This window comes from Chroicocephalus ridibundus, chromosome 2, assembly GCF_963924245.1.
Source record: "Chroicocephalus ridibundus chromosome 2, bChrRid1.1, whole genome shotgun sequence".
Taxonomy (NCBI): Eukaryota; Metazoa; Chordata; class Aves; order Charadriiformes; family Laridae; genus Chroicocephalus; species Chroicocephalus ridibundus.
This window is the reverse complement of record NC_086285.1, coordinates 19,960,147-19,986,253: the sequence shown is the minus strand read 5'-3', so window position 1 is coordinate 19,986,253 and position 26,107 is coordinate 19,960,147. Positions and strand designations below refer to the sequence as shown.

General features: G+C 40.9%; 1 protein-coding gene across 7 annotated transcripts in view; it reads left to right on the top strand.

Annotated features, from left to right (window-relative positions):
- KIAA1217 (KIAA1217 ortholog) overlaps positions 1 to 26,107 on the top strand; it is a 371,004-nt gene that overhangs the window by 111,798 nt on the left and 233,099 nt on the right. Inside the window, exon 1 of one of the 7 annotated variants that reach the window (XM_063324648.1) lies at positions 15,723 to 16,048. The exons of 3 other annotated variants lie outside the window; for them this stretch is intronic. In XM_063324648.1, coding sequence (XP_063180718.1) covers positions 15,829 to 16,048 — 220 coding nt within the window. In that variant the 5' untranslated portion in view covers positions 15,723 to 15,828. Of the gene's footprint in view, positions 1 to 15,722; positions 16,049 to 18,069; positions 18,089 to 26,107 lie in introns of those variants that run through there. 3 more of the 7 variants (XM_063324666.1, XM_063324663.1, XM_063324652.1) reach the window with 3 other exon arrangements.

Below are 26,107 nucleotides of genomic sequence, written 5' to 3'. Positions count from 1 at the left end.
TTTTAGGAAGCTTCAGTCTCTGGAGTCTTCCTTTAAATTGTTTAATAGACAAAAAACATTGAGTTGTATTTGGATGAAAATTCCTTTTCCTCATATTTTTGTGTAATACGTGAATTGCATTTTCACTCCTGGAGTTCCTGAAATATAACAAATATGGTACTATCTAGTGATGACAGGTATCAAGCAAGCGGCCTCAAAGTAAACAGTGTATTTGCTGGGGCTGCAGGTTTTGATTCCATGCTAATGAAACAAGTGCTGTCCTGGAAATGCAATCCTCTCTTTTCCATGGCAGTCTTTACTTCTCCTTTCTTTTGGAACACCTGAAAAAATGTAGCTCGCTCTTCTTGCTGCACCGTCTCAAGAAATTTTCATTTGCTTGAAAATTCTTGCCTATTCTGGAAGTTGGCAGGCCCTTACTTTGGTGTATCTGGCTACGTGTTTTCAGTAGTGATGCTGCGTCGTGACTCATCCATCCTCCACCGCAGACCAGCCGCCCATGCGAGCAGTGCAGTGGGTGGGAATGAGGAGCTGATAGTGTGCGTTCAGTCCCATTTTCATCAGAGCGCTGCAGTCAAAGTAGCACTAGTTTGGCTCAAACTGAACATCACCTCTTTCTCCAACCTTCCCATATGGCATTTATTGTGAAAAGGGGTTTAAATGACCATCTATATAAGATGCTGCTGAGCAGCCACGTGGAATATGTCAAACCACTAGGAAAATGACCATTTTTCATAAGATTAATAATGCCGAAAAAGAATGTGCCATTTTTGTGATTGAAGACAGCTGTTTAGTGGGGAAACATGATCCTGGGGACAGCTCGTAGGAGCCGAGTTTTGCTCCGGTTTGTCAGCATGGCCTCTATGGCGGTTCATTATGGAACAGCGCTGATATTCTTGCCAAAAGTCGTGATGCTAAACTTGCAGAGTGTTTTTACTGTCAGTGTTATTTCTAATGACCTGGTAAAAAAGGAAAGGGTGCAAATGAAGTACCAAGAAGTGGTTGGACACACCAGATGTTGCTGGTCTGCTGCTGCCCTGATGGCGCAGAAAGCAGTCTGCAAACCTGTGGCAGGAGCCTCATGCCCTTCTGTCTGTACTGGACTTGTGAGGACCCCTTATTGCAGGGGAAGTAAAAAAATCTGAAGAATTTAGAAGGTGCCTCATGCCAGAAGAAAACACATGCTTCAGCTTCATACCCCAAAGTACTTGATCTGGCTCATAGATTTACTCGCAAGTACAGCATTGTATATTTTATTGAGGTGACTGTAAGTATGTATTTCAGGCAAAGATCCAGCGGATCAATTCTGTCTGTCTGTTATTTGCTGACACCTGAAGAACAGAACAAAAATCCCATGGGCCACATAGGTTTTGAGCAAAGTTCTGTGTATAATGCAACAAACTGGATCCAAATGCTGTGGCATTGTATATTTGTGCAGATGTGCATGTAGCATAGGAATAAATGAGACAGTGAATTAATACAGTGTTCATAATAATATTTTTATGTTACCTTTATTGTATGTCTTCCTCATAATCTTGGATGATCTTCACTTTGCTGCAGAGTTTATCTGTCTGGACAAAGACTGGTGTCTGTAGAGAAAGCATGTATGGTTTGTGGCACTCAGTGAGAAAAGAAATTTAAAATCACGGTGTAAAGCAGTTAATGACTGTTTAAGGTTAACTTAGGGAACAGACCAATGTTATATCTAATTTGATGAAACTATGGGCTATGGAGAAAACAGAGGCCCATTGCCGAGTAGTCCTTCAGCTTTGCTTTCGTTACATCTAGTGTTCAAGTGAATTCAGGGTAAACCAGTTAAACCAGCCAGGCGGGTGGGAAGGTGGCCACTAAGAGAGGGATCTAACATTTTATGGATTGCTTTGAAGGTTAGATGCAACATCTGGGTCTGTCTAGGAGGAAGGAGAAAAGCAGATCTCGCGTTTCAGCAGTCAACATTTGCACTATGAGCTATGTATAATGTAAAACTTCACGCTTACAAAAGCAACAACATACTCGTTTAGAAACCAATTTGTCGCTCAGATGTTGCTCTGTGAGTCAGGGGTCTATAAACCTCCTTCCTGCCCCAGTGAACCTTACTTATGGCATGTGGCTGCTCAGACACGTTTGGTGGTTACAGCTGGTTCCAACGTAGGGAATTTGACAATTTACGTCATGCTTGCAGTTTAGTTTGAGAAATAAGTAAATAAGCTCCACTTGCTCTTGATTTTTTTTTTTTCTTTTTTGGTAAAGTTTTAATGGTAATCACATCTGACCACATTTTTTAATAACGCCAGATATGTATGCTTTGAAACCTTCTTATACTACATAGTTCAACAAGGCATTTGTAAAACTTGCAGAGTCTAACCACTGAACATACAAAGGTTCAAAGCACTTGTGATTCCATGCTTCTGGCAAAATAAGAATACCTCTTGAATAAATTCTATAGAGAACTACTATTTTAAAAAAAGAGATTCTTGTGGTTCTGTGGAAGAAATATCATTCCACATAGTGCAGAAACTGTAGCCAGTTTAATATGTTTGAATTCCATTTTCAGCAAAATATCAACCTTTTGAAAAATCTACACATTTTATGAATTATGGGCGATAGCTGTTTTTTTCTCAATAGCAATTTTTTTTTCTCATACTCATGCATAAAACAAGGATGCCAGAACAGTCCAGATTACATCATCAGCTTAAAAACCTAGCCCATCCACCAATAACGACAAAGCCACAACCACACAAAACTGCTTATCATCTGGTATCTGATCCTGGTCTAGGATTGTTGTGTAATGTTGTGTACACAACTAGGAAGTTGTGTAACGGGAGTCTTTAATAGTAGAAGTCTCATTTTAAAATCTTTTTGAAATTACTTTAATATGCAATGCATTTAAATAAGTCCATAAATAATGGAAAATCTGTTTTCAGAAAAATAAAAATACTGTCATGTTACATTAGTTTAAGTGCATCCTTATTTTATATAAGGTCTATACAATTTTTGTGGTTTTTTAAACTGTGATTCACTCAATTGAAGTGAATAATACTCTCATTTAACATAGACAGAAGTTACATCAGGTGCTGGAGCAAAGAAGGAAAAAAATAATTTCAAATTACTATAGCTAAAATGGATACCAAATAGTTTGTTCTCTTCACAAGAGGACTTATTCTTTTTTTCTTAGTGCTTAAAATTCGCTTCCTCTTTGTCTGTTGACATGTTTAAGTTTGCACTCTAGCCTTAAAATGTCTCTGAAAATACATAATGGTGTGTAAAGAGCTGGTCCTGGGCAGTGCTCATTCATTCATCCTCTCCTTCTACAGCTTTCGTGCTTATTATTGTGATAGCTCCATTAAAGACTGATTTCTTGTGTCACCTTTAGTTTAAATGAAAAAGTTTCATAATCGTAACTGAGTCAAATGCCCAAACAAAAAAGTGGTTTGTCCGTATGCTTCTGCCTGCCTATCTCAGAAGTTTTTGTTCAGGTGGAATTTTTGTCCTACCAAAATCAATAGTAAAAATGTTCATAAGCTTTTGGGTAAAAAAATATCTTTGCCTGGCCTGATTTTTCATCGTTTCCTCCATTTTTCTTATCTATCTGTCGTTACCGTGGGAGACATGTATTTGCTCATTTTGTTGAGTTCTGTAGCCAGGTATTTATGCTCAACCAACCCAACTGTCTTCTGTGGCAGAATGAGTGGATTTGGGGATAAGGGTATAGCTGTCAACACTGTTTATCTTGATTTTAAAAGGTCATTCTACATTGTCTCCCACAGAATTTTTGTGCTTATGTTGGGTCATGGTCAGCGTGGGTGAAGCAACGGTGGGATGGTGGGGCTCAGGAGTGGTGGTTCATGCTGTGCTCTGCGTGCGGGCTGGTGGCAGGGTGGTCCCGCTGGGACTCGTGTGGGACCTGTTGTGTTTAACCTGTCCATCAGGACCTAGAGGAGCTGATGGAGGGCATCCTGTTGAGTTTGGAAAGGACACCCAGCTGGGGGAACCTCAGGGACAGAGCTGCCATCCCGAGGGACCAGGACAGGCTGGAGGGATGGGCCCAAGAGGGACATGATGAGATTCAGCAGTGTCAAACACCCAGTCCTGCCTCTCGGAAAGAAGAGCCCCTTGCAGAGCCCCAAGTCCTGGTGGCAGTGAGGGACAGCAATGCCCCAGGCCCCATAAACAGGGGCACGGCCAGGAGATTGAGGGGAGGAATCACCCCCCTCCACTCAGGGCTCACTAAACCTCATCTAGATACAGTTTGGCTGCGCGTTTGCAGTGCGGGCATTCCTCAATAATCTCTGCATGTCTTTCACACTTCACTCTCCCTTTTTTAAGAGTCCGAGTGGTGTTATGTGTTATCTTAAAAGTTACTGCAAAGCTTTAAAGTGTACAAAGATTCAATTTAAATGAAGAGGCATGAGGTATTTTCTTATCGTTGATTGATGTGTTGCTGTGATACAGCAGTGGCATAACCGTCTAAACACAAATAACTTTCACAAAACCATCTAACGTGGGGCACTGCCAACAGTGGTACCATCAAAGACTTGCTGTTGCTTTTTACTAAGCTTGAAGTTAATGAAAAGTTAATGAGTTGTAATTAAGGACTGAAGGAATTGAAGATTCTTTATCAAAGTTCCTGAATTCTGCTTGGTGAATAACAGTAATTGATAAATGCAAACGTATTGATTTATCCCTTATCCTAATTGCTATTCTGTGAATGGAATGGGCATTTCCCCTCTAAATTAATAACAGATCGCTTTTGAATGTTTAATTAACTGTTCTTTGAATTCTTCATTCGTCTAAAATTAAACTTCTGTGACAATTATGCAACTTTAAAAAAAAAATCCTTCTATGTAACATAAACTACAGAGGCATACATTGAATTGGCAGCCTACTATTAGCTTGCAAATGGAAAGATTTATGCTTGGAAAAAGCCAGCTGCACCTGTTGTTTTCACTGTACAAATCACCCTGAAGTACACCATCACTCTAGCCTGCCGCTCTGTTGTTTGTATTGCTAGGAAAGTTTTTTTTCTCATCAATAGTGTATATTTTTTTTAGAAATGAGTAAAACCCCACAGTTTCCTGAAGTCTAACTGGTATATTTATGATTTTAATAGGATCTTATGGGCCATCGGTAAAATAACACACTGATTCGTTAATAGCATTAGCTATAAAGAAAAGTGTCTTAAATAAGGTTTCAGGGTGGAGTGGTTGGTTTTTTTACCTCTCAGAGAGCCAACGTGAGATTTGTGCTTTGCAGATTGCATGTGTCCATTAGCGCCACGTCGAAATTTGACCTTGTTTTTTCATAGTCACCAAAATAAAAAAGATTATCCAATTATAAACTTTCTGGAAATAATGGATGGTAATCACAACTGTGGCCAAGCAGGCTTCAGGGGATCACATTTGTGTGTCACCTGAGCATAGTTTTAAGTGAATTTTGTGCTGACCTGGACTGCTCCTGAGGCTCGTTCGGCGCTGTGCTCTGCCGGGGATGGAGGGGTGAAGGGGGCCTCTCCCCTAACGCTCTGTCAGGCATTTGGAAAGGGGAGAGGGTCGAAGCTGCTCCATGAGGGAAATCCCCAGGGCAGCTCCTTGCATTCCTGTGAGCGAGCAGGTGGACACCTCTCTCGCATTTCCACAGAACCCATTTCTGTAGCAAGTTGTCATCATATATTCTCACCTACTTGAAAATACGCCTGATGTGGTACAGCCATGGTAATTGGCAGAATTTCCCCCCTCTTTCTTTTATCCTGATCTCTGCTTTCTGATTGCTGAATCTTGGCTTCTTTCCCCTGCTGTCTGTCCAGGCACCTGCCAGGGCTCCCCATCGCATCCCAGGTGCGCCTGATGGGTGATATCACCCTGCAAACTGCAGCGCTTCCTTTTTGACAGGCTTTGTAGCATAGTTAGCACAGTAAAACTTGATGTTCAGTCGAATAAATGGGAAGAACAACCGAAGGAACAACTCTATCTGCAGAGTCTGGTGGCTGAGATAGAGCTGGGACCAAGGCTGATGTATAGTATAGCAGATACTGTAAGATAATTTAAATATGCCATAGTGCACTTGGAAAGTACAGTATTAAATCCTGAATCTGGACCAGACTCTTGTTCTGTGGTTAGGTTCTGCCTAATTAAAATTACCTGTGCAATTATGTTTGAGTGTAGAACCCTAAATGGGTGGATTTAATCACTAGAATGAAATTGGTGTTACTAAGGGATAAGTGACTGCGGTCTTATTAGCTGCAGAATAGAAGAACAGAGGTAGTTGCTGCTAGTGGAAGAAGACGGCTAATTTGTTTGTGCTGGAGAAAATTGCAGGGAAGCTTGGGAGGAAAAGTTTAGGCAGAAAATGTTCCAAACCACTCTTAATTAATTTTTTTTTTTTCTGTTGCTGTATAATACCGCTCTTCAAAGGTATTAAGATGTGCGTCACACTACTTGGCAAGTGACTGAGAATATTTTATTCAGTTGAAGACATCGCCATATGTGAAAGATACATTAATTAAGGTCTCCTCTTTAGACCTGGGGGGTTACTTGCTTGAAGCTAGCTGTGTGGTCGCTGCCTCCATTTTTACTGTTCAATGGCTGTTAGCATTGCAGAGTTGTTATATGTAAAAAGGCGGCAGTAGTTTTCTTTAGGTTCATGCATTATCTGGGAGCTATTTGAATTCCCAGTTGCAAAACTTAATGTTGATGTGGGAGTAAATAATTTACAAACTGGTCTTTAAAGGCCAGCAGAAATTGAAAAGACCCACTTAATTCTAATGTTAAATATGGAAGTTACTCAGATCCTATTCTTCCCCCTCAAAGGAGTCTTTATTGAGGTGAGAAACCTGATTTTCTTGACCCAAGTTACTCCAGACTTCCCCCCATACAAGCCTTTTCACTGAAAGGCGTTTTAAGGACCATTAAAATGGGGGACATTATGAAGAGTTGCTCTCAGAATTTATAACATTAATTTTTAATAGCTTCTGAATTATTCTGTTTATTTTATGGTTCATATAATAACATGGTAGATTTGGTGGTTGTATTTCAGCGCAAGGAATTCAGGTCAAACTTGCTGAAGCCTCCCTGGTAACAGACTGGTGCCTGTTAGCGCAGGAGGGCTCACTGGAGGGGAGTTACTGTTCTCCTTCCCGTTCTTCTATTTGCCTATTCTCTTTCCGTCCCTCATGGTTTGTATGTATTTTGAAGTACGTGTATCTGTCTGTTCTTTATGTAGCAGTCCTTACAGCATCATTTTTGTTTTAACCCTTAAAGATCAATCAAGAACGTATTGAAGTTAAATTTTTATTTTATTTGATTAACACATCAGTGCAATTGAAACAACTGTGAACTAAGACTGTATATTTTAATCTCTTTTAGTCATTACACCCAACCAATATAGCATCAAGAATAGACAGATCACAGAACATTGTTTGGTGTAGTAAATAGTGTCATAATAGTGCTCTTTGGTAAATAAAGTATGCATTCAAAACATTGTTTTACCAGTTTCGTTAGTGGTTTTTGGTGGAAATGATAGTGATGCAGTGTCCTCTTTATTTTAACTTGTGTTAACCTGCTTTCACAAATGGCTATTGAGCTTTTTTTCAAATGAGATTTTATGTTTATATATTGCACTTGGCATCGCCTCCAGTTCAGTTTTCCAGGCAGAAAATAGTTTGGGCTTGTTAATAACGTACTTCATAGACCCCTCTGTTTTAATGGTAGAGTTATCGGTTCTTTTCAAGGTTTTTCTTGGCTGGAAAGACTACTATTTCTGCCCTCTTTGCTTCGTTGCCATCTACTATTGTCTGTTGTTTGATCACTGTATTGGATTTTCCCTTTATGTTCCTGATGAGCAATACCTAATGATGGAGGCTGGAGGAGCCATCGGGGTAACCTGGACACCACCCCAAATACATGCCAGAAATAAAGAAAACAGCAATTGCTGCATTCCTAAAGCATGCTCTGTGCTGCAGCCTTTTCAGACTTAAGTGCTAGTAATTGGGACCATTTGTTGTCATTTATGTAAATAAGGTAATGAATCATCAAATATGCAAAGCAGGATATTAAGTCTTCTGCATAAAATCTCCAGATTTCAGAACATTTAGTCTCTACAAGTATGGGTAGATTGAAACCAAGAAATATCTTTCCAGGTGTCTGCTTACTTTTCCTATTTTTTGGCCCATATGGGTGATGTAGAACTTCAGGGTAAGAGAGGAATATTGAAACAATTAAATCATTTTATCTATGCATTGCCCATATGGGCAGGATTCTGTCAGTTAAGGTTTGCGTTTGTGTCCCGGCATATCCCGTCTGTTCCTGCTTCCTACCTGTTTCCTTTTTTCTTCATTCCAAGATTTCATTCAAACCATTGCATGGGCTGATTTTCTGGAAGGCATATTTTATCTTCTGTAAAACTTTAAGCTCGCCGTGTTGTATTTTTGATGTGTTAGAGCTCTTTAAAAGGTTATTCTTTTATTAAGAGGTGGTCATTTGAAAATGATGGTACAAAAAGCTAGAGAAGGCTGCAGATATGCTAAAACAGATTAGCAACTAACATTTGAAACTAACATTTTCTTCAGAGTAAAATGTCAGTGTAGTGTTTCGTGTTGCTTCTCTCCCTCTCCTTTTTATAGTGGCCTTAAAGACTAAGTCAGCCCTAGCTTCACTTACACAATTTCAGAAGAGATTTTGAAACTTCAATGCTTTTCTCTTTTATTGAAAAACTACTAATGCTATAAATTTGACAAAAGATATTTTTGTGCACATCTTTAAAATGCTTTAAGAATCTAATGTGAAATAACTGCAGATGCGGAAGTCAGTATTCATATGTTATTTAATAATAAAGTAATAACGGTAATGATCTGCTTTGATTTTTAGCTAAGGGGTATTCCTTTATAAACGTATTGAACGTAAGTTCTTATCTGATTTTATTAAAACATCAAAACAAGTGAAACAACTGCGAACCAAGATTGTGTAAATTTCAGCTCTTTTAGCCTTTACAGCCAACCAGTATAGCACCAAGATCAGCCAAATCACAGAACACTGTTTGGTAGAGTTTAGTAGTTATTTACATACAGAATAAATCATTTGATTTAGTATTCTTCTGTGAGTGGCTGATGTATAGAAAAAGGTAACATTCTGCAAAAAGAAAAGTATTTGTTATGAGTTGCATGGGCAGCTGCTCACAGCTGATTGCTCCTTCTGGAACTGCCTAGTGATTAACATCATCTCATCAGGATAATGTACCCAAGCCTGCCAACGCAGTTGGCACTAATTGGAAATCTTAGGAACAATCTTGGCAAATAGTTCAAACGTTACTGGCTGCGTTTGCACGCGAATGTCCCACTGCTTTGTTCGTCTGCACCGTCCTTCCAGGGGTGGATGCAGTTAGGTGTGTGCCAGCATGCTTAGGCTCGTGTAACCCTTCAGGTGGGGATGGGAACCAAGTGCGGTCATCAAGAGGCACCCCGAGGACAGAACAACACCAGATGAGGGCTGGTAGTGATGTAATTATACTGGTTTAGAAAAACGGTAAGCGTGATAGAGTTCAATATGTGTAAACGCTTTATTAGTAGGCCACAGACCTTTCTACTCAGGCAAATACAGAACTTTGAAGATCTTGAACCAAAGCCACAGGTAAGATGCAGCAGTGACAGAATAATAAAGAAAATCCATTCTGCCTGATGATGGTGATGTTGAAATGCTGATGGTATTTCTGGTTTTGGGGCAGAATAAGGTGTTCAGATTCCACAGCTGTAAAGTCTTCTATCTTTAAGAAAGGTTTTGCTATGGTTCAATTTTCTAAAACTTGAAGAAAAGGAATTAAACTAGACCTGAAGGGGGTTTTTCTGATTTTGATTTTTTTTTTTTTTTTTAAGTCTTGGAGCTGAGATTAAATTTTTATGGCTGAGTAGTAAATCTCTGGAACAGGTTTTCCTGATAGAAATGACAACTCTGCTTTAATTATAGCATCTTCTAGGCAGCTATTATATTACAGCAGGACCCTTAACAGACTTTTCTTTTTAAGACCATATTAAAGAGTAACAGGACTTGCCATAATTACAGCTTGCTTTCTGTTGGGGGATTCACCTGTCATTGAATGACTGACTGGGTTCCTTTTGCATGGCTTATTTTTCCGGGAAGAATGTTTTTAGATTTGTGTGAAATGTTTTAAAATGGGTCTCAATGTATTGAATATGAAGCACCTTCTGTATTATGCAACTGTTTCAGAAATCATATATGGAAAAATAAAGCACTGGCACATAGTTCTAAGAAAGCTTTAACATCTGCAAAATTAACTTGTCACTAATTTTGCATGCTTCAGTTACTAGAAAATGTACCGCTGTGAAGCGCTAAACTTTTTTTTTATCACATTACATACCTATCTGTGACTTGCATCTGAAATTGTTTTCATCACGGATCTTGTTCTTTTGGTGCCTATACATTTATTTCTCATTTCATGCTGAAAATGTTATGCCATCTGGTTACTTGCTCAATTTTGTAAAGAGAAGACTTCATTAATTTACGGTTTTAACTTCTGCACCTGCAACTTCCATTTACTCGTGTAGCAGTTGCTGCCTCTCGATAGTTTAGAAACAGTCTGGTGGATTTGAAATATTTGTATATGCATGCTTCTCTCTTCTTTAGCTAGTTGCAGGCTAAAGAATTTGGTGAGGCTGAGTAAATACCGCATCCTAAACCATGTGGCATCAGCTACCAATTTTTCCTGGTTCGCATGCGAGGGATCCTCTCCCCTCCCCAGCTCTTTATGTGCGAATGTAAACTAGAACCTCATGGATGCCCAAAAAAGGAATTTTCAAGCTTTGCAAATGCTTTGTTTGGATTAATAACATCTCTAGACGTGTTTCTTTTATCCCAGGGGGCACAAACGTTACTTAAGTTAATAGCAGTATAATAACCTATTTAATATGCTACGGTAAAAATGCCTTCTGTTAGCTAACTCTGAACAAATTCTTGTTGTCATATTTCAGCAGTAATTTATTTTCTAGGGAGGAAAGAGGAGACTCATATTTTGAAACTAATAAATAGAACATTGTTTTAAACAGCATATGGAAAGTGTATGGTATTCTAAAAATATTACGTGTTTACGTATATGTGATTATTCAACAGCATAGACTGCACTGTTGGTCCCTTAATATCAATTTCTTCTACGTGAGGCAGTGACAGAGTTTATTCATTCACCCAAAGCACTAGAAAACTTCCTGCAGCGCTTCACAAAAACCTGACAAACTGAACTAGTTTTTACTTAATGGTATGTTACATCAATATGATGTCTCTACCTAGTTGAAGTTGGTTATCTGAAGTCTAAGGGAAAAGGGGCTGGGTTTGTTTAGGGCTTTTCTTTTCTTTGTGTTGTTGGTTTTGGTTTTGGTTTTTTTTTTAGTTTTTGTTGTTGTTGGTTTTTGTGGGTTTTTTTAAGTCGTTCAAAAGAGTACCTTGGGCCTTCAGAAAGCTTGAGAGCTGATGAAAGCCTTGCTGCCTGGGGAGCTTCATGAGGAACCTGTGGAGGATGGGGTGGGACGTGCCCCATGGTCGGGGGAGCCCAGAGCTTCAGGGAAGCTGGGGTGGGGAGAGGACCCGTGCAGTAGCGATGTGGGTGATGAGGAGCTGGCAGCAACCCTGGGCCAGATGCTCTCCTGCTGTTTCATCCCATGAGTGAAGTAATTTACTGTGTCTAGATCCAACCCAAACCACAATCAGCTAAGCAACCTGGGATTGTATTTCGGGGTGTTTTGGGGTTTTTTTGGTTTTTGTTTTGTTTTGTTTTTCTTTGGTTTTTTTTGAGAGGCTCAATGCTCATGGCTGGAATCACCAGCTTCACATCTCAGAGCCTTTAAAACAAACGAACAAATAAGATGTTTTTTGAGAATGCTGTGCCACAGGCAGCAAGAGACTAAAAGTAATGACTGGGAAGGAGATGAATCCTCACAGAAGTGGCACTCGGGCATGGGATAGTTTAATTGCTGGGACTTCGAAGAAAGAAGGTTGGGCATCTACTGTTGGACAGATTTAAAGATATTGAGGCATCCATATTATAAATAGGCTTTGAATATATTTTGATAATCCGAATAGCAGAACAGTTGAGATGGGAAGGCACCTCTGGAGATCGCTACAGCAGGTTGCTCAGGGCCATGCCCAGTTGTATGTTGATTATCTCCAAAGATGGAGACTTCATGACCTCTATGGTCAACCTGTGCCGGTGTATGACCACCCTCATTGAAAAAAGAAAAGGCTTTCTTTTATGTTTAGATGGAATTTCTTGTATTTCAGTCTGTGCCCATTGCCTCTTGTCCTGTTGCTAGGCACCACTGAGAAGAGCCTGGCTCCATCTCCTTTACCCCCCCATCGGATATTTATACACACACATAAGACCCCCCTGAACCTTCTCTCCTCCAGGCTGAACAGCCTCTCCTCACATGACATAATGCCGTTAGGCACCTGATTGCTCTTCAGGCACCAAGATATTACTGAAAATCACAGAATCACAGAACAGTAGGGGCTGGAGGGGACCTTTGGACCACATAGTTGGGCCATCTAGTCCAACCTCCCTCCCAGAGCAGGATCACCTAGAGCAGGCTGGACAGGAACACGACCAGGTGGGTTTTGAATAGAGAGGAGAGAAGGAGACTCCACAACCTCTCTGGGCAGCCTGTTCCAGAGCTCTGCCACCCTCAAAGTAAAGTTTTTCCTTATGTTCAGATGGAATTTCCTGTGGTCCAGTCTGTGCCTGTTGCCCCTTTTCCCGTCACCGGGCACCACTGAAAAGAGTCTGGCCCCATCCTCTTGACACCCGCCCTTTAGATATTTATAAGCATTGATAAGATCCCCTCGCAGTCTTCTCTTCTTCAGGCTAAACAGACCCAGGTCTCTCAGCTTTTCCTCATAAGAGAGGTGCTCTAGTCCCTTGATCACCTTTGTAGCCCTCTGCTAGTCTCTCTCCAGTAGTTCCCTACCCTTATTGAACCGGGGAGCCCAGAACTGGACACAGTACTCCAGATGTGGCCTCACCAGGGCAGAGTAGAGGGGGAGAATGACCTCCCCCGACCTACTGGCCATGCTCTTTTTAATGCACCCCAGGAGACCATTGGCCTTCTTGGCCACAGGGGCACATTGCTGGCTCATGGTCAACTTGCTGTCCACCAGGACTCCCAGGTCTCCCTCTGTAGAGCTGCTTTTCAGCCGGTCAGCCCCCAACCGGTACCGGTGTATGGGGTTATTCCTTCTTAGGTGCAGGACCCTACGCTTGCCCTTGTTGAACTTCATTATGTTCCTCTCCACCCAACTCTCCAGCCTGTCCAGGTCCCACTGTATGGTGGCACAGCCTTCTGGTGTGTCAGCGACTCCACACAGTTTTGTGTCATCAAATGGTTGTATTTGACTGACCAGAGTACTCCGGGCGTTTCACGTGTTTGAGGAATATGTTTTACTCACTCTGTTTCTGCATGGCTCTGTCTCTGCTGTGAGACACAGAGCTGCTTCTGTGTCAAAAATGAATGTCAGTCAGGATGTTGCTGCTGTCTCAATGCAGAAGCGTCACCCTGGTATCCAAATGGACCATACTTAGGGCCGCACTTTTCCTGTCAGAAACAGATGGATAACATCTCCCTTTTCCCATCTCTTGTTGCTATGTTGCTACAGAGAGACCCTTAGGAAAAACTTGAATTCATGATGTCCTTGCTTTGTGTAGAAATTAAATTTATTTAAGTTTACGTGTAATGTGACCGTCTGGTTAGACTCCTGCTTGACAGATAAGGATGCTTTTTCCAAGAGCACCCTGTGCTAAGGGTGCTCAGTTTGGGTGAATGTGCAATGTGCAGTAATCTCAGTAGGATTTCTCTGTAGCAGTACTGACTCGAAAACCAAAACACCATTGTGAAGTTGTCATTCAGAGATGGATTTTGTATCACAATTGCCCTGTGTTTGGGAGAATTGAAATATGTCTGTGTCGTATCAGAGGCATTATTATCACTGCTTAAAAACTCTTCTTAAGAACAGAGTATTTGTGTTTGGTAAGGAAATCATAGTGGAAGATCTTCAAAACAAGCGTTTGCAAAACAGTCCAAGATATTTAGAGGGCATGACAGTACTTCTTAGGCTCAGTACGATTGAGCTCTCACATACACAGGCTTTCACTTTTTCTCTGCCTTCTTCACTTCTTCCTCACTCCAGTTACGTGATTAACTCTCCATTCATCTTCTTGTTTCACTCCTGTTCCTGTTCTCCATCTTCTTCTGCATGACCTGCTGTGCCTGAGCACTGCTAATCAGCCCAGCTACTCTCCTGTCCGTCAAGTCCCTCCTTGAGAGTTGAAGTCGTCCCACACACTTAGAGCTCCTACTGTGTTGATAAAATAATATGCAGAATGTTATCAATATCATGGCAAGGCGTGCTGTATTGCACTTAATCTCTCCCATTCTTGATGGGGCAACAAAGCAATAGACAATATGCTTTATAGATGAAGCATAAACAATTACCTCCTTAATGTGGGATTCTTGAAAAGAATATGGAAATAGCATGCAAAAATATTTTACTGCCATCTCAGAAAATGAGGAATGTCCGTAATAATTTAGCCATGTTTTCCTGTCTTTTTGTTTGTTAAGTGTTTCTCCTAAATAACTATTTAGCTAAATAACTTTAGGTCTGGTAGTATTGATTTGCTTATGTTTGTTCTAGCTTTGAAATAAAATGGTCCCTCATACTCTGTTATTGATACTGGTTGCCTGGGATATTGAGGAAAACATTTTAAATTTCAGTGTGAAGATTTTACTGTAACTGTAGCTGTGATGTTTTCTCGGGTTTACACTGTATTTTTTTTCCTTTGGAAGCTGTTTGCAGAATTATGGTGAATGGAATTTTCTTTCCATGTGACCAAATATTGTGAGCCTTGGCAGCATTCACGAGCACAGGGCTGGCAGAGAAAGTTAGTCAGGTTTTGCCTAGGCTTTTTCAAAGAAAAGCACCCAGGAACTGAGGTTGGAAGCAGTGTAGCCTGGGGTCAGGAATTTTTTCTTTGGAGAGTCAGTAGAGAACATGGTTATCTGTAGTGTGCAAGAGGCCAGGGTTTTTTTAGGTGTAAGAGTGAAAGAGGGAAGTGTAATGGGCAATATTCTGTGCAGTGTTATTTCCTAAGCAATGCTGGGTAACAATAAGGGATCTGGGCCATTTTCCAAAAAGAGATGATATATTCACTGTCAAGCCTTCGTTTATTTTGGTGAGTTAGAAAATACAAAGGTAGGAGAATATGCATCATTTAATCCGATTTAAGCTCCCACCGTGCTCAACTCAAAGGCAAACAGATTCTTAACATCAGACATTTACCGTATAGCGCTGAAGCGGTGCGGTTTTGGCGCACAATGAAGAAATCTGCTGGAACAAGAAAGCATTTGTCTGAGCGAGAGGGTTGGGAGAGGAACGCGGGAAGGTCCCCCGCACAGAGGTAACCCCGCGCCTGGGTGGTTTTTCACGTTGTACCTGCGTAGGTGGGGCATTCCCCTTTGCTCTTCCGTGGACGCCAGGAGCTGGAGACGGTCCCTGGAAGAGCATCCGCTCCCCACGGGGCGTTTGGGACCCAGCACCAGAGCACAGTCGTCTGTTTTAGCCCAGCACACATTTACATTCCACAGGTCCGGGAAACTGTCTGCGTGACCACCCAACAACGCCTGGTGTTTAAAACCGATCGGGCTGGCAGCACGGCACTTCACATCCAGCTGCGCTGCACACACGAACTCCCCAGCCTCTCTGCTGGAAAGTGAGCCGGGAAGGATTTTTTTTTTTATTATTTTTTTAGAAATTGCTTTTGGAGCAGGTACATTCCTGCACAGGCAGAATGTCCAAACCCTCTCGCTTGGCTCGACCTTTGTCCGCTAATACGGCTCCTAAATCGCCTTTGTCGAGGAAAGAAGATTTTAACAGCCGATCACGAAAAATTAGGCTAGGTGAAAAGATTTTGAGAGCTGGCAGCGAAGGAAACCTGGTTAAACAGCATCAGCAAGAGCAGGTGGAAATCACAGAAGTGCTTGTGCCACGGAGGGCTCCTTTCCTGAAAGGTAACCAGTTATTTCATCCTGCAAAAGGAATAATCAAATGCATTTTCAATTACTGCCTTTTTAATAACCCCCAAACATCAATTACTGTAGAATAGGGGGTGTGTATGTGTGTGTGTATATGTCTCTGTGTGTGTGTATTGTTTCTAAATGACAGATTCTGGTACATAAAGCATTTATTTTCAAAATAAAAAGACTCAAAACATTTTTGTTGTTCATTTGTGGCTGGGTGCTGTGTACAAGCTAAAAATGTTGGTCTGTCAAAGTGGTTAATCACAATCTTTTACAGTCTAAATGTGACCGTGTATGGTGAAGCTTTATTTGAAATGATGACTTGAAATTATTAGCAAGCATGAGAAGAAGAAGAAAGATTAAATAACATGAGAAAATAGACATCAGCGGCAGGCACAGAATCTCATTCAACCTTGCAAGTAAAACTCCTGTTTGTGGGTCCTAACAAGGGAGCTGTGAGTTGATTCCTTGCATAAAAGCTAAACAGATCAAGTGTATTTGGAAAGGCTTATATGCTTTCAGATTGCAAACAAATGTGGAGGATAATATAAGATTATGATCTACTTTCACTGATCTGTTAAGCAATGGACTGCAGGAACATTACCACTGCCTCTTTTTAACTTAGTTTTTGTGACAGTAGTCCTAAAAACTGCATTTAAAAGTAGCCATTTAATCTGCACGTTGAAAAATGAGGGTAAGTTGCCATTCTATTAGGAAATAAAAATAGTAGTATTCTAATTGGACTTTTAATACGTTTTATATTTAAAGATGAATGAGAAGCAGAATCCTTTCAACCCAGAATAGAAACTGCTGCCCCTCCGTCCTAAATCCTTAGGAAAAAGATGTGTGAATTACAGACCTTTGTAACTTGAAACTGTGTATTTTCATTGCACACACATAGCATCCAAGGTTACAGGTTTTATTCCTGGATGAATAAGGTTTAAAAGATTTTTTTTTTTCCCTGCAGTATGACTTTTATTATTTCACAAAGAAGGGAGAAGTGATGACACCTAATCTTACTCGGGGAGATGGATGATCTGTTTGTTTCTACAAAGGAAACTGGGTCTGAAGCACTTTATTAAAGGCAGAAGAGAGCAAATAGAAAACCTGGAGGTGGGAGGGCTTAAACTTCTGGTCTCACTCACAGACCCTCTTACTTACTTAGCGATGTAATGTGGAAACTCATTTTTGGTCTTGCAATGTATGCAAGAAATTAAAACCTTTATTCCAAAAGAAGCAGATGTACAACACTTTCTCCCCTGGTAAACAAATATTTCTTGGTGCCATAGTAAATTATGTTTCCCAGTCAAGTTTTATAAAATTTGAAAACTTTCCTAGAAAACCCTGTAATAGTAGGGTCTTCACCACGTTAAAGGTTTTTAAACAGTAGTTTGTCCCCTTCGTCTTCGCTCGTTTATTTAGCGCCTTGAGGAAAGGAAGTTATTTGAGATTTCAAATGATTCTATCATTTACAGAATAGCAAGTGTGTCCTTTTAAGGGATGTGATTTTTATGGAGCTCTTGGGGCCTGCTTTTAGTCATTTTATTTAAATGTTTTGGGGCTATATAGTGCTTTGCAACTAAAAGCAAGGGTTGCACTCACTGCTCAGTGTTTCAGGTGAGATTTCTCTAAAAGAAAAACCTAGTGGCTCTCGGTAGTGCTGCAACCTGGCATGTGCTTTGAGTATTTATAGCGTTACGCTCACTGTTTTCTGGAGCATGAGTTAATCCCTGTTAGGTACTGGCTGTCTGCATTGGGATGGTTTGTGTACATTACGCAAGACGTTACTGTGCGTTGTTTTTGCAAGAGATGCTGAAGAACAAATATTGATTCTTCTGAAGGAGCGTATTACAAGGGAAACGGGACTGCAGACCGTGTGGCTTTTCTCTGAAAATGGGACTGGCTGCGTGGGCCCCAATGGAGTCCAAGTGTTGGACAAAAGGATTTGGAAGACGCTTTGTGTGAAGCAGGTGTAGAGCTGGATGGTGGAGGGGTGGCAGCTACAGCAGAAGCCAAAAGAAACAGCAAAGGGTAAGGAGCCATAAAGCAGTGCCCTGGGACGAGGCTGAGTAACACAAGAGCACGAGCAGCAGCCAAAGGGTGTTCGAGTGGTCTTGTCAATCTAAAAAGGGAACGTGGGAGAGGTGCCAGAGGGCAGGTACAGGATGAATGTGATGGCTGAAATAGGGAGGCATGGTGAGGGGAGGCTGAGAGCTCCCTGGGAAGTGGATGGGGCTTGGAGGAGATAAAAATGGCAAAGGACTATTGGATTTTAGAACAGGTGGGTCGGAGGGGCTGGGATGGGGAAATGGGAGCGGGAGGCTCTGTCAGGTGGGGAGCGTGGTCCTGAACAACCTGACGTGGAAGAGGGGGGATCTCTTGGACCAACCTGCATCTGTTGTCATGTCATGTCAGTGAAACCCCATGGCCCCATGTGTGCGTTACCCCTTCAAATCCTGCTCCATGTGCAGGAGAACAACCTGTGACCACATGACTGGTTCCTACTGGTGAGCTTTGCATGTCTTCATGAGCAACATGATGGTATCTTTTCTGGATTCTTTGAAATTCTTTTAAATTAAAACTAAAGAGATAACATGCATGAGTGGTGTCAACAGACAGCAATCCAGCAAAGCTCAGTGCTTAACAGATAGGAAATCCAAAATTGCAGTTACAGTTGTAATGGGGCTGTAAAGGATCATGACAGCTCATTCTAATTACCACTATATGTTGTTGGGGTTTTTTTGACATAGGATCCCTGCCTTGTGTAGTGCATGGGATGAGTTGTCCCTAAACCGATAAGTTGGATTGTATAAGCAGGGAGGCAGCTTGTGGCGGGGAGAAATTAAGTCCTTACAGGTAAAGGCTGGAGCGGATCTCTCTGCCTCTGCCACAGAGCTCTGTGTGGTATCAGGGACGCTGCCTCAGCTTTCACGGGGGAATGCTGGCTGTGTGGATTTGCTTTTCATTTTAGTTTTTGGATGTTCAAGTCCAAGACAACGGGTCTGATTTGCAGTGCTGAACACACATAACCGTAACTGAAGTCAGTGTCAGCTGTGATTTTTATTGCATGAAGTACTGACTAGTACAAAGGACTCAGGAAGGTCGTCTTGTACTGACCTGTTGCTCTTCACCTGAATTTAATGAACACCTTTGATCAAAATTTCTCTGGATACCAGCTTCTCATCTTGCTAAAAAAGGGAGGAAGGGGTAGAATTAAATCCTTACTTTATAGGGGCTGTTGTGAGAATGGCATTTCACAAATATTTACCTACTTTAATACAGTAATGAGGAATACTGAGGCCCAGGCTACAAAATTTGTTGCTTGGTCTTTAGACCAAAGTCTGACAAGCATGCAGTACAGGAACCCCAAGTTCACGTTCAGAATAGAAGCATTCAACTCCATGCGTGTGAAATGAGCCCTGTTCATTTTCTGTAGGGAATGAGATGATCTCCCGTGCCAAGGATGGGGCGGGGGGGGGGGAAGGAAAGACTGTACCGCAGCGCACGTGCACATGGGGTGGGAAACAGGGTGGCAGAAACAGTCTGAGTTTTGGCGTTTCCCATCTGGCAAGTGACTGTCTTTGGAAACTCAACATCGTTTTAGGATTTGCTGGTTTGAAGAAAAAATGGAGACAGGAAAACTTATTTTTAATTTTCTCTTTCAAGGCTGAATCAATTAAAATATGATTTTTTTTCACCTCTGGGATACATTACTAATAGGAGAACTTCATGAATTTGTCACCCACACTTTCCTTCAAGAAAAGCAGAGAATATACTAATGACTATCTTTTCAATTTCCTTTCTCTGTCCCATTTTATTGAGTTCTGATATTTGCTTTATTATTTGGCTTCACATCGTTTCACCTTGCTTTATTTTTCACTCTGTTTTTTTTTTTTTTCCACTAGATTTTCCTCCCTGGTTTCTCCTCTGCACTTTACTTTACAGACTATGGTAATTGGAATGCAAGGCCAATACTTTTAGACTAAAACTCTTGGTATCTCATATTCATTTGGATCCGCAACTAGAAAAAACTGGTTTGCCCCATCCCTAGTTATTAGATAGGGGCCAAAGGACTTTAGGGATATAGTGGGATTCATATCTATGGGCTCTTCATGCAAAACAAGCAATAACGGCACCATAAAAAGTGGAATTAATTATGTTTTCCCCATTTTAATTTTATGGCAAACTCCAACATAACAATGACTATATAATCCCTATGTGTATTACTAATTATATCCAAGCTTGTTATGGTTTTTAAATAAAGAGATATTGAATCATGGGCAAAGTTTGGCAATGATTCTGTTTGACATTCAAGTAATATCTATGGAATTTTGAAGGCCAAGGACTTTATCTGTCAGGAACTTCCATTTCACAGCATTTCCTGACAGAGATGTACTTACAAATACAGAACACATGTAAGATTAGGAGTTAGCCTTCCAAGGAAGTTCATTATTAAAAGAATAGCAAACCAAAGAATGTCTGTATTTAGCCTACAGTATTTGTATTTCCTCTGCAACTGTTTAATATTCATCAAGACAGAGAATGCAGATCTTATAAGTACTTGTATGTACAAATGTTCATTATCTCACAGATTTAATGCTAGCTGTCTTTTTTACTGCCAGTACTTTTTTTTTTTGCTTTTAAAATGCAGAATTTTTACTGCCATCTTAAAATGAAAATAAAATCAGAAATCTTATTGTGTTGTACAGTAGTCTGAAAAACTGTAATGAAAGTAGGGTTGGTATCAGATACGTGCATCCTAATGCGGTTAAGTGTTCAAAATTTCAAGCTTGAGACACATAGCTTTGCAAATTGATAAGGAATGTATTATTTCATTTTAGTATATTGGTATTAGAAATGAACAAATATCATGGACTATTAGATATCAAAATACAAAGGAAATCTAGATAAAAAAACTTCTCATGCTGGAAAAGAACATTATTAAAATAACTCTTGGAATTTATAGTTGCATTGCAGAAATGGGGACCAGGTATGAGACAGTAGACATTCCTTCATCATCCGTGTACATTTATTTCTAAAGCCGCTGATGTATGACTTCACCTGGAGGATGAATAGGGCAACTGAACATGCTTACTTCCAATTAAGATTATGCAGTATGTAAACTGGAGTTATGGTTATTGAAAACTGAATGTCTGGATATTTATTTAGGTAAGGAATGATAGGCCAACCTCTGTTCTTATTTGCTATGAGATCATGACTCAGACTTAAGCATAAAGTATACGTTAGCTTTTTTTTAAGCATGATTTCCTGCAAAAATTGGTCATGTCAAAACGCCCTGGCAGGCTTTCCTTCATCGGTAACCTTCTGACCCGTTATCTAAATTTGTGCAATTATGATGGAGAGGTAAGTGTCTCGAAACCACTGCATTTCTATGATATACTGTATACACTGAATGCCGTATAGGATACACATTCTGTACCTGTCAAATAGTACGTGTCTATATTTTTCTATAATTTTCTGGAAAATTGCTGGCTGGGTGGGGAAGGAAGACCTGATTAATATCACGTTCAGGGAAAAGCTGCGGTGTGTGCTCAACCCTTCATACACGTCAGAGAGTTCATGTGTGGGTGAGACCTCGTGAAAGCCATACCCCAGGGACAAGCTGGGGTTGTACCTCACAGCTCAGGCAATTCATCAGAGAGGCAAATTCAGACTGTGGAGGAGATTGTGTGAATTCTGATGGAAACTTTTTTGGACCTGAATGCGTGCTGCAACCTGAGTATAATTCAGTTTATGAAGTCAGTAGTCAATCACAGCAAAAAAAAAAAGGTGCATTGGAAATCAGGTTACAGTAGTTACGCTGCTTAGAGAACTATTTTTCAATTGCAAAAGTATATCCACTTTGAAATCTCTTCCTTTGGGACCTGGCAGGATTGGAAGGAGAGCACTATACATCCCCTTGGGAAGCTCAGGATCTTCTGTTTCTTATACTATAAGGGCTAATAATATAGGGTAGGAAAAAACTCCCACCAATTCCTCCCACAACTCAAGAAAAACTTAAACCATCTAGATGGGGGAATTTTGGACATGCTACAGTTTTGGGGGAAATGAGGTATAATTTTTTTGAAGATTGTTTTTTCTTTAAGTTGTGTCTCTCTCAAATCAGTCGCGTTTTGAAGTTTAGAATAATTTAAGGAAATGAAGAGGTGGAACAGATTGTAGATATTTAAATGATCCTTGTTCCATACTTACCAATATCACTTTCCCATATGTAGAATGTGAGTACATATTTCATACAGAGTATATAACTTTTTAATGTATGTACAATATTTATAGTGATTTAAGAGCGTGGTGCAATTCTTAAGTGCCGTGACTGAATTGGAAACATAGTATTTCTGTATTAGAGGTTTCAATAGATGCAGTCAGAAAGCACCATATAAATCTGGACTAATTTAAATCTGGACTAATTTTGTAAAATATGGGTGAGAAGGCTCAGAAATATTAGTCCAGTCCCACTGTCAAACCTCCTTTTCTGGTTGTTTCTGCAAAACAGTTTTTTTCTGCCCAGAACTGACCCTATAAATGTAACGTATAATTTTTGAATGTCTCCTGTTATGAAAACAAGAGTTAAGAGTTTTGAATTGAAATAATAACTTTCAGATTCATGCTTTTATTTAATGTTGTGGACATTCTAGTAGATTAAAATATTACTTGTGAGTTCAGTTTTAGTAAGTTTATTTGTATGATAGCAAGACAGGGTTCTACAGTTGAGAGGTTCTTGTCTGAAACTGGAAAGAACACCATGCAAATGTGATAAGAAGAATTAGCAATGCCCATGTATTTAAAATCCCTTGTACTTGATATGTTTATGTACCTTTTCTTTTTTGGTGGATGGACTGCGGTATTCTTCTAGACTAGAAAGTCAGCTCCTATCTTTTGTTGTTATTCTTGCCTGCTAATTAAGTGATGAGATTGATAGAACTTTCTTTAATCCAAATTCCCAGCATTATTTGAAGCCCTATTACATGGGTTTTAAAATCAATGTGAAAACTCAAATTCTCTTCTAGAAGAGACTTTGGTTTAGGGTGCTTGTGTTATGGTGGGAATACCTGAGCAGCACCACAGCTGTTAGAAATTGGTATCAGGCAGAGTCAGACATTTTCACATCAGTTTCTCTGGGAGATGTCAGTTCCCTTTCAGTCAAAGCATTCAACCTGAAACAATTTAGGTTTTCTTTGTATGATCTTTCCCAGAGTTTGGATTCTGTGGAATCTGAGGGGACTCAGAAGTGTTTTAGTAAAAACAGGCCTCAGTATCCATACACAAACGGTGATCTGATGGGAACGTCAGTGTCACCAGGCTCCTGAGGAGTTCCACTGCTACCCTCCAGACTCCCTCAGGTTGGCCCACGTCTCCTCTGAAGTGGGATTTTCAAAGCTGGACACGGTGCTCCGTCTCTGAGTGCAGTGGAAGGATTATGTTACATTTCTTGCAGACAAACATTTGTAAATCCTAGTGCAAGTACAGCTTTTTACTCAATGGCATGGTAAGGTTTTAAGCTTCTGATTAACTCCGAGAGCCATTTTTGCAGTTAATCATCTTTAAAATCTTCTAGGCATTTGAAAGGTTTCCCCCTGCTCTGGAAAGATGATCATCCTAGCTGATCTTAATTCCTAAATCCTTTCTTGTGTTTTAATGTCAGGAACAACATTGGACCTTTTCAAATCTTCTGGTATTTCACCCATCCTGAGTGAATTCAGACAAATATTAACAACACAGACATTTTCATGATTTAGTTCTTGGAGTAGCCTGGGATGAGATTCATGAGACCCAGCGCACTGTCTGGTTTCATCCCTTCTCTATTTAGATTTTGTTGCTGGTATTAATTATGAAAGACACATGGTCACAGCTGACTCTCTTGGTGAAGTCTGATATGAGGAAGGCATTCAAAATTCTGCTTTCCCCTGCCATTTGTTAGAAACTGTCTTTTCCCACTGAGTAACGGATCCATCTTCTCTTTGCTCTTCCTCTGACTATTAAGGCATTTATGCAATAAGTAGTCACTGAGGCCTGCTGCTCATTTTAAGCAAAGACTTGGGGCTGAGTGATGATTTCACCCTTTTTACTTTCTCTGAAAAAAATGAGGCAGCTACTAATGCTGCTTAGGGGGAGGAAAAAAAAAGGGGAAGAAGAAAAGGCAAAGCTGCAAATACATAAAACATCAAAACATCTGAAATGCACAGCTAGCTGGCTGGACATATGCAGAGTATTAATATTTAGATATTTAAGAACAGACGAAGTTGTACTATTACTGGGGAATGTGTGTTTTATGAGAGCCATCTCCTGCTGACATAGGCTGTGGCTGTACCCTGCTTTAGGTACTATTTATCTTGAGCCCAATACTTTGAGTTTGTGAACAGGCTGATGTCTTTGCTGCAGCTCGGACGCACGAGAAGCTTCCTGGGCAGTGAAAACTTTGGATTCAGTGAAAACTCAGATTCATCTGCAGCATCTAGATGTGAGATAGACAGACTTCATTCAATTGTTTGAAATCAAACTTTGTAAGCAGCTCTTCTTGGAAGACACAGGAAAGGAGGTTTAGCCAGAGAAGGCGAGAGCCCAGCCGGGCTGTGTGAGGAGCAGGCACTGCCTGGCTGACGTGCAGGTTTCAGAGTTGTCCTGCCTGGCTGCATCTTGGCCATAACCTTGCAGAGCCCGAGCTGGCCGTGAGGACCTGGAACGTGCATCGCTTCCTTTTGAGGCTGCAGAGTTATCTTTTGGCGATGACGTTCTGCCTGGCTGGAGATGCTCCCTCTCTCCCGCTCCGTGTGGTCGCCAGTGCGCGGCAATTAGGACCTGTTTCTCTTTCAAATCTCAGTTTCGTTAGGGCAGAGGGTAAATGCCAAGCATAGCACTAATGTGGGTGATCAAATAGCACCTAAAGGGGTTAAAATTAATCCAGCAGTTTGAGACCAAAGTCCAGCCTCCCCTAAAAACGTTTCCAGTGCAACAAGCCCTGTGCTGCCCTATCAGTTATTATTTTGTAACACAGATTTACCAATGAAGCCCTGAGTGAATGATAAATGACCTTATCCACATGCTGGACCTTCCAGGCAGTGTTAAAATCAGGCATTCGGTTCAGGCACTAGTCATGTAAACTCACATGTTACGCCTGGCCGTTTTCCAGCCTCCATATCTCACTGTAGTTTGCTTTTTCCACTGACCGTGTGCACTTAATTTGTAATTAACTGAGCACCTTCCTTGTGTTTCCCATTGTTATAGAGTACACAGTTATGTGATTCAGTTTAGCTCTGTGCTGATTTACCTCTTATATTACCATTTGATCGCAATTCAGATAATTATGCTTCCCATTGTTGAATAGCTGAGATATCACCTGGAATGACAGCCTTGACCTCCGTGGTACTCGCTGACATCGTCTTTCACAGGGCTCTGTAGCTCACAGCCCCACGTTCTGCATGGTTTGCATTGTCCACGGTGGACAAGAGGCTCATTGTGGGGGAAAGCTGCAACTTTTGGGCAAATCAGACCCCTGACAAGAAAAGATATCTCTACACAACCTCGGGAGTCCTCCAGGATTGAGGATGTTGTTTAAATTGTACTGCCTTGAATGCTGGTTAAAATAGGTCCATCTGGCACCAAAACATCTTTATACACCTGTGTAACGCTTATGTGCGAGTACACGGTGTGTAGCGCTACGCAAGTCGTCCACCTGCAGCTGGGGCAGGCACGTGCGGCTCCCAGGGAAGTTTCTGGGGGACACGGTGGCAATAGGAATTGCCATGTAAATATCAGGCTGGAGTTAGCTGGTCAGGAGACGGTTTCAAGTAGAAAAACAGTATAACCGGAACTTACTTGCTGATGACTAAGCGTGCAAAATACATAAGTGACAAAGCAAGTGGATGTTCTGTGCACTGCTTAAGAAAGTGCAGAAAGGAAGCCCTTCTCCCAGGCACTTGAAATGTGTAAACAGAATTGATTTTGTATATCCACTGACTGCAGATTATCCCATGCTCAGAGACTTACTAATTTATGTGCAAGCTGCATGACATAAGCCACAGCCCAACTTGG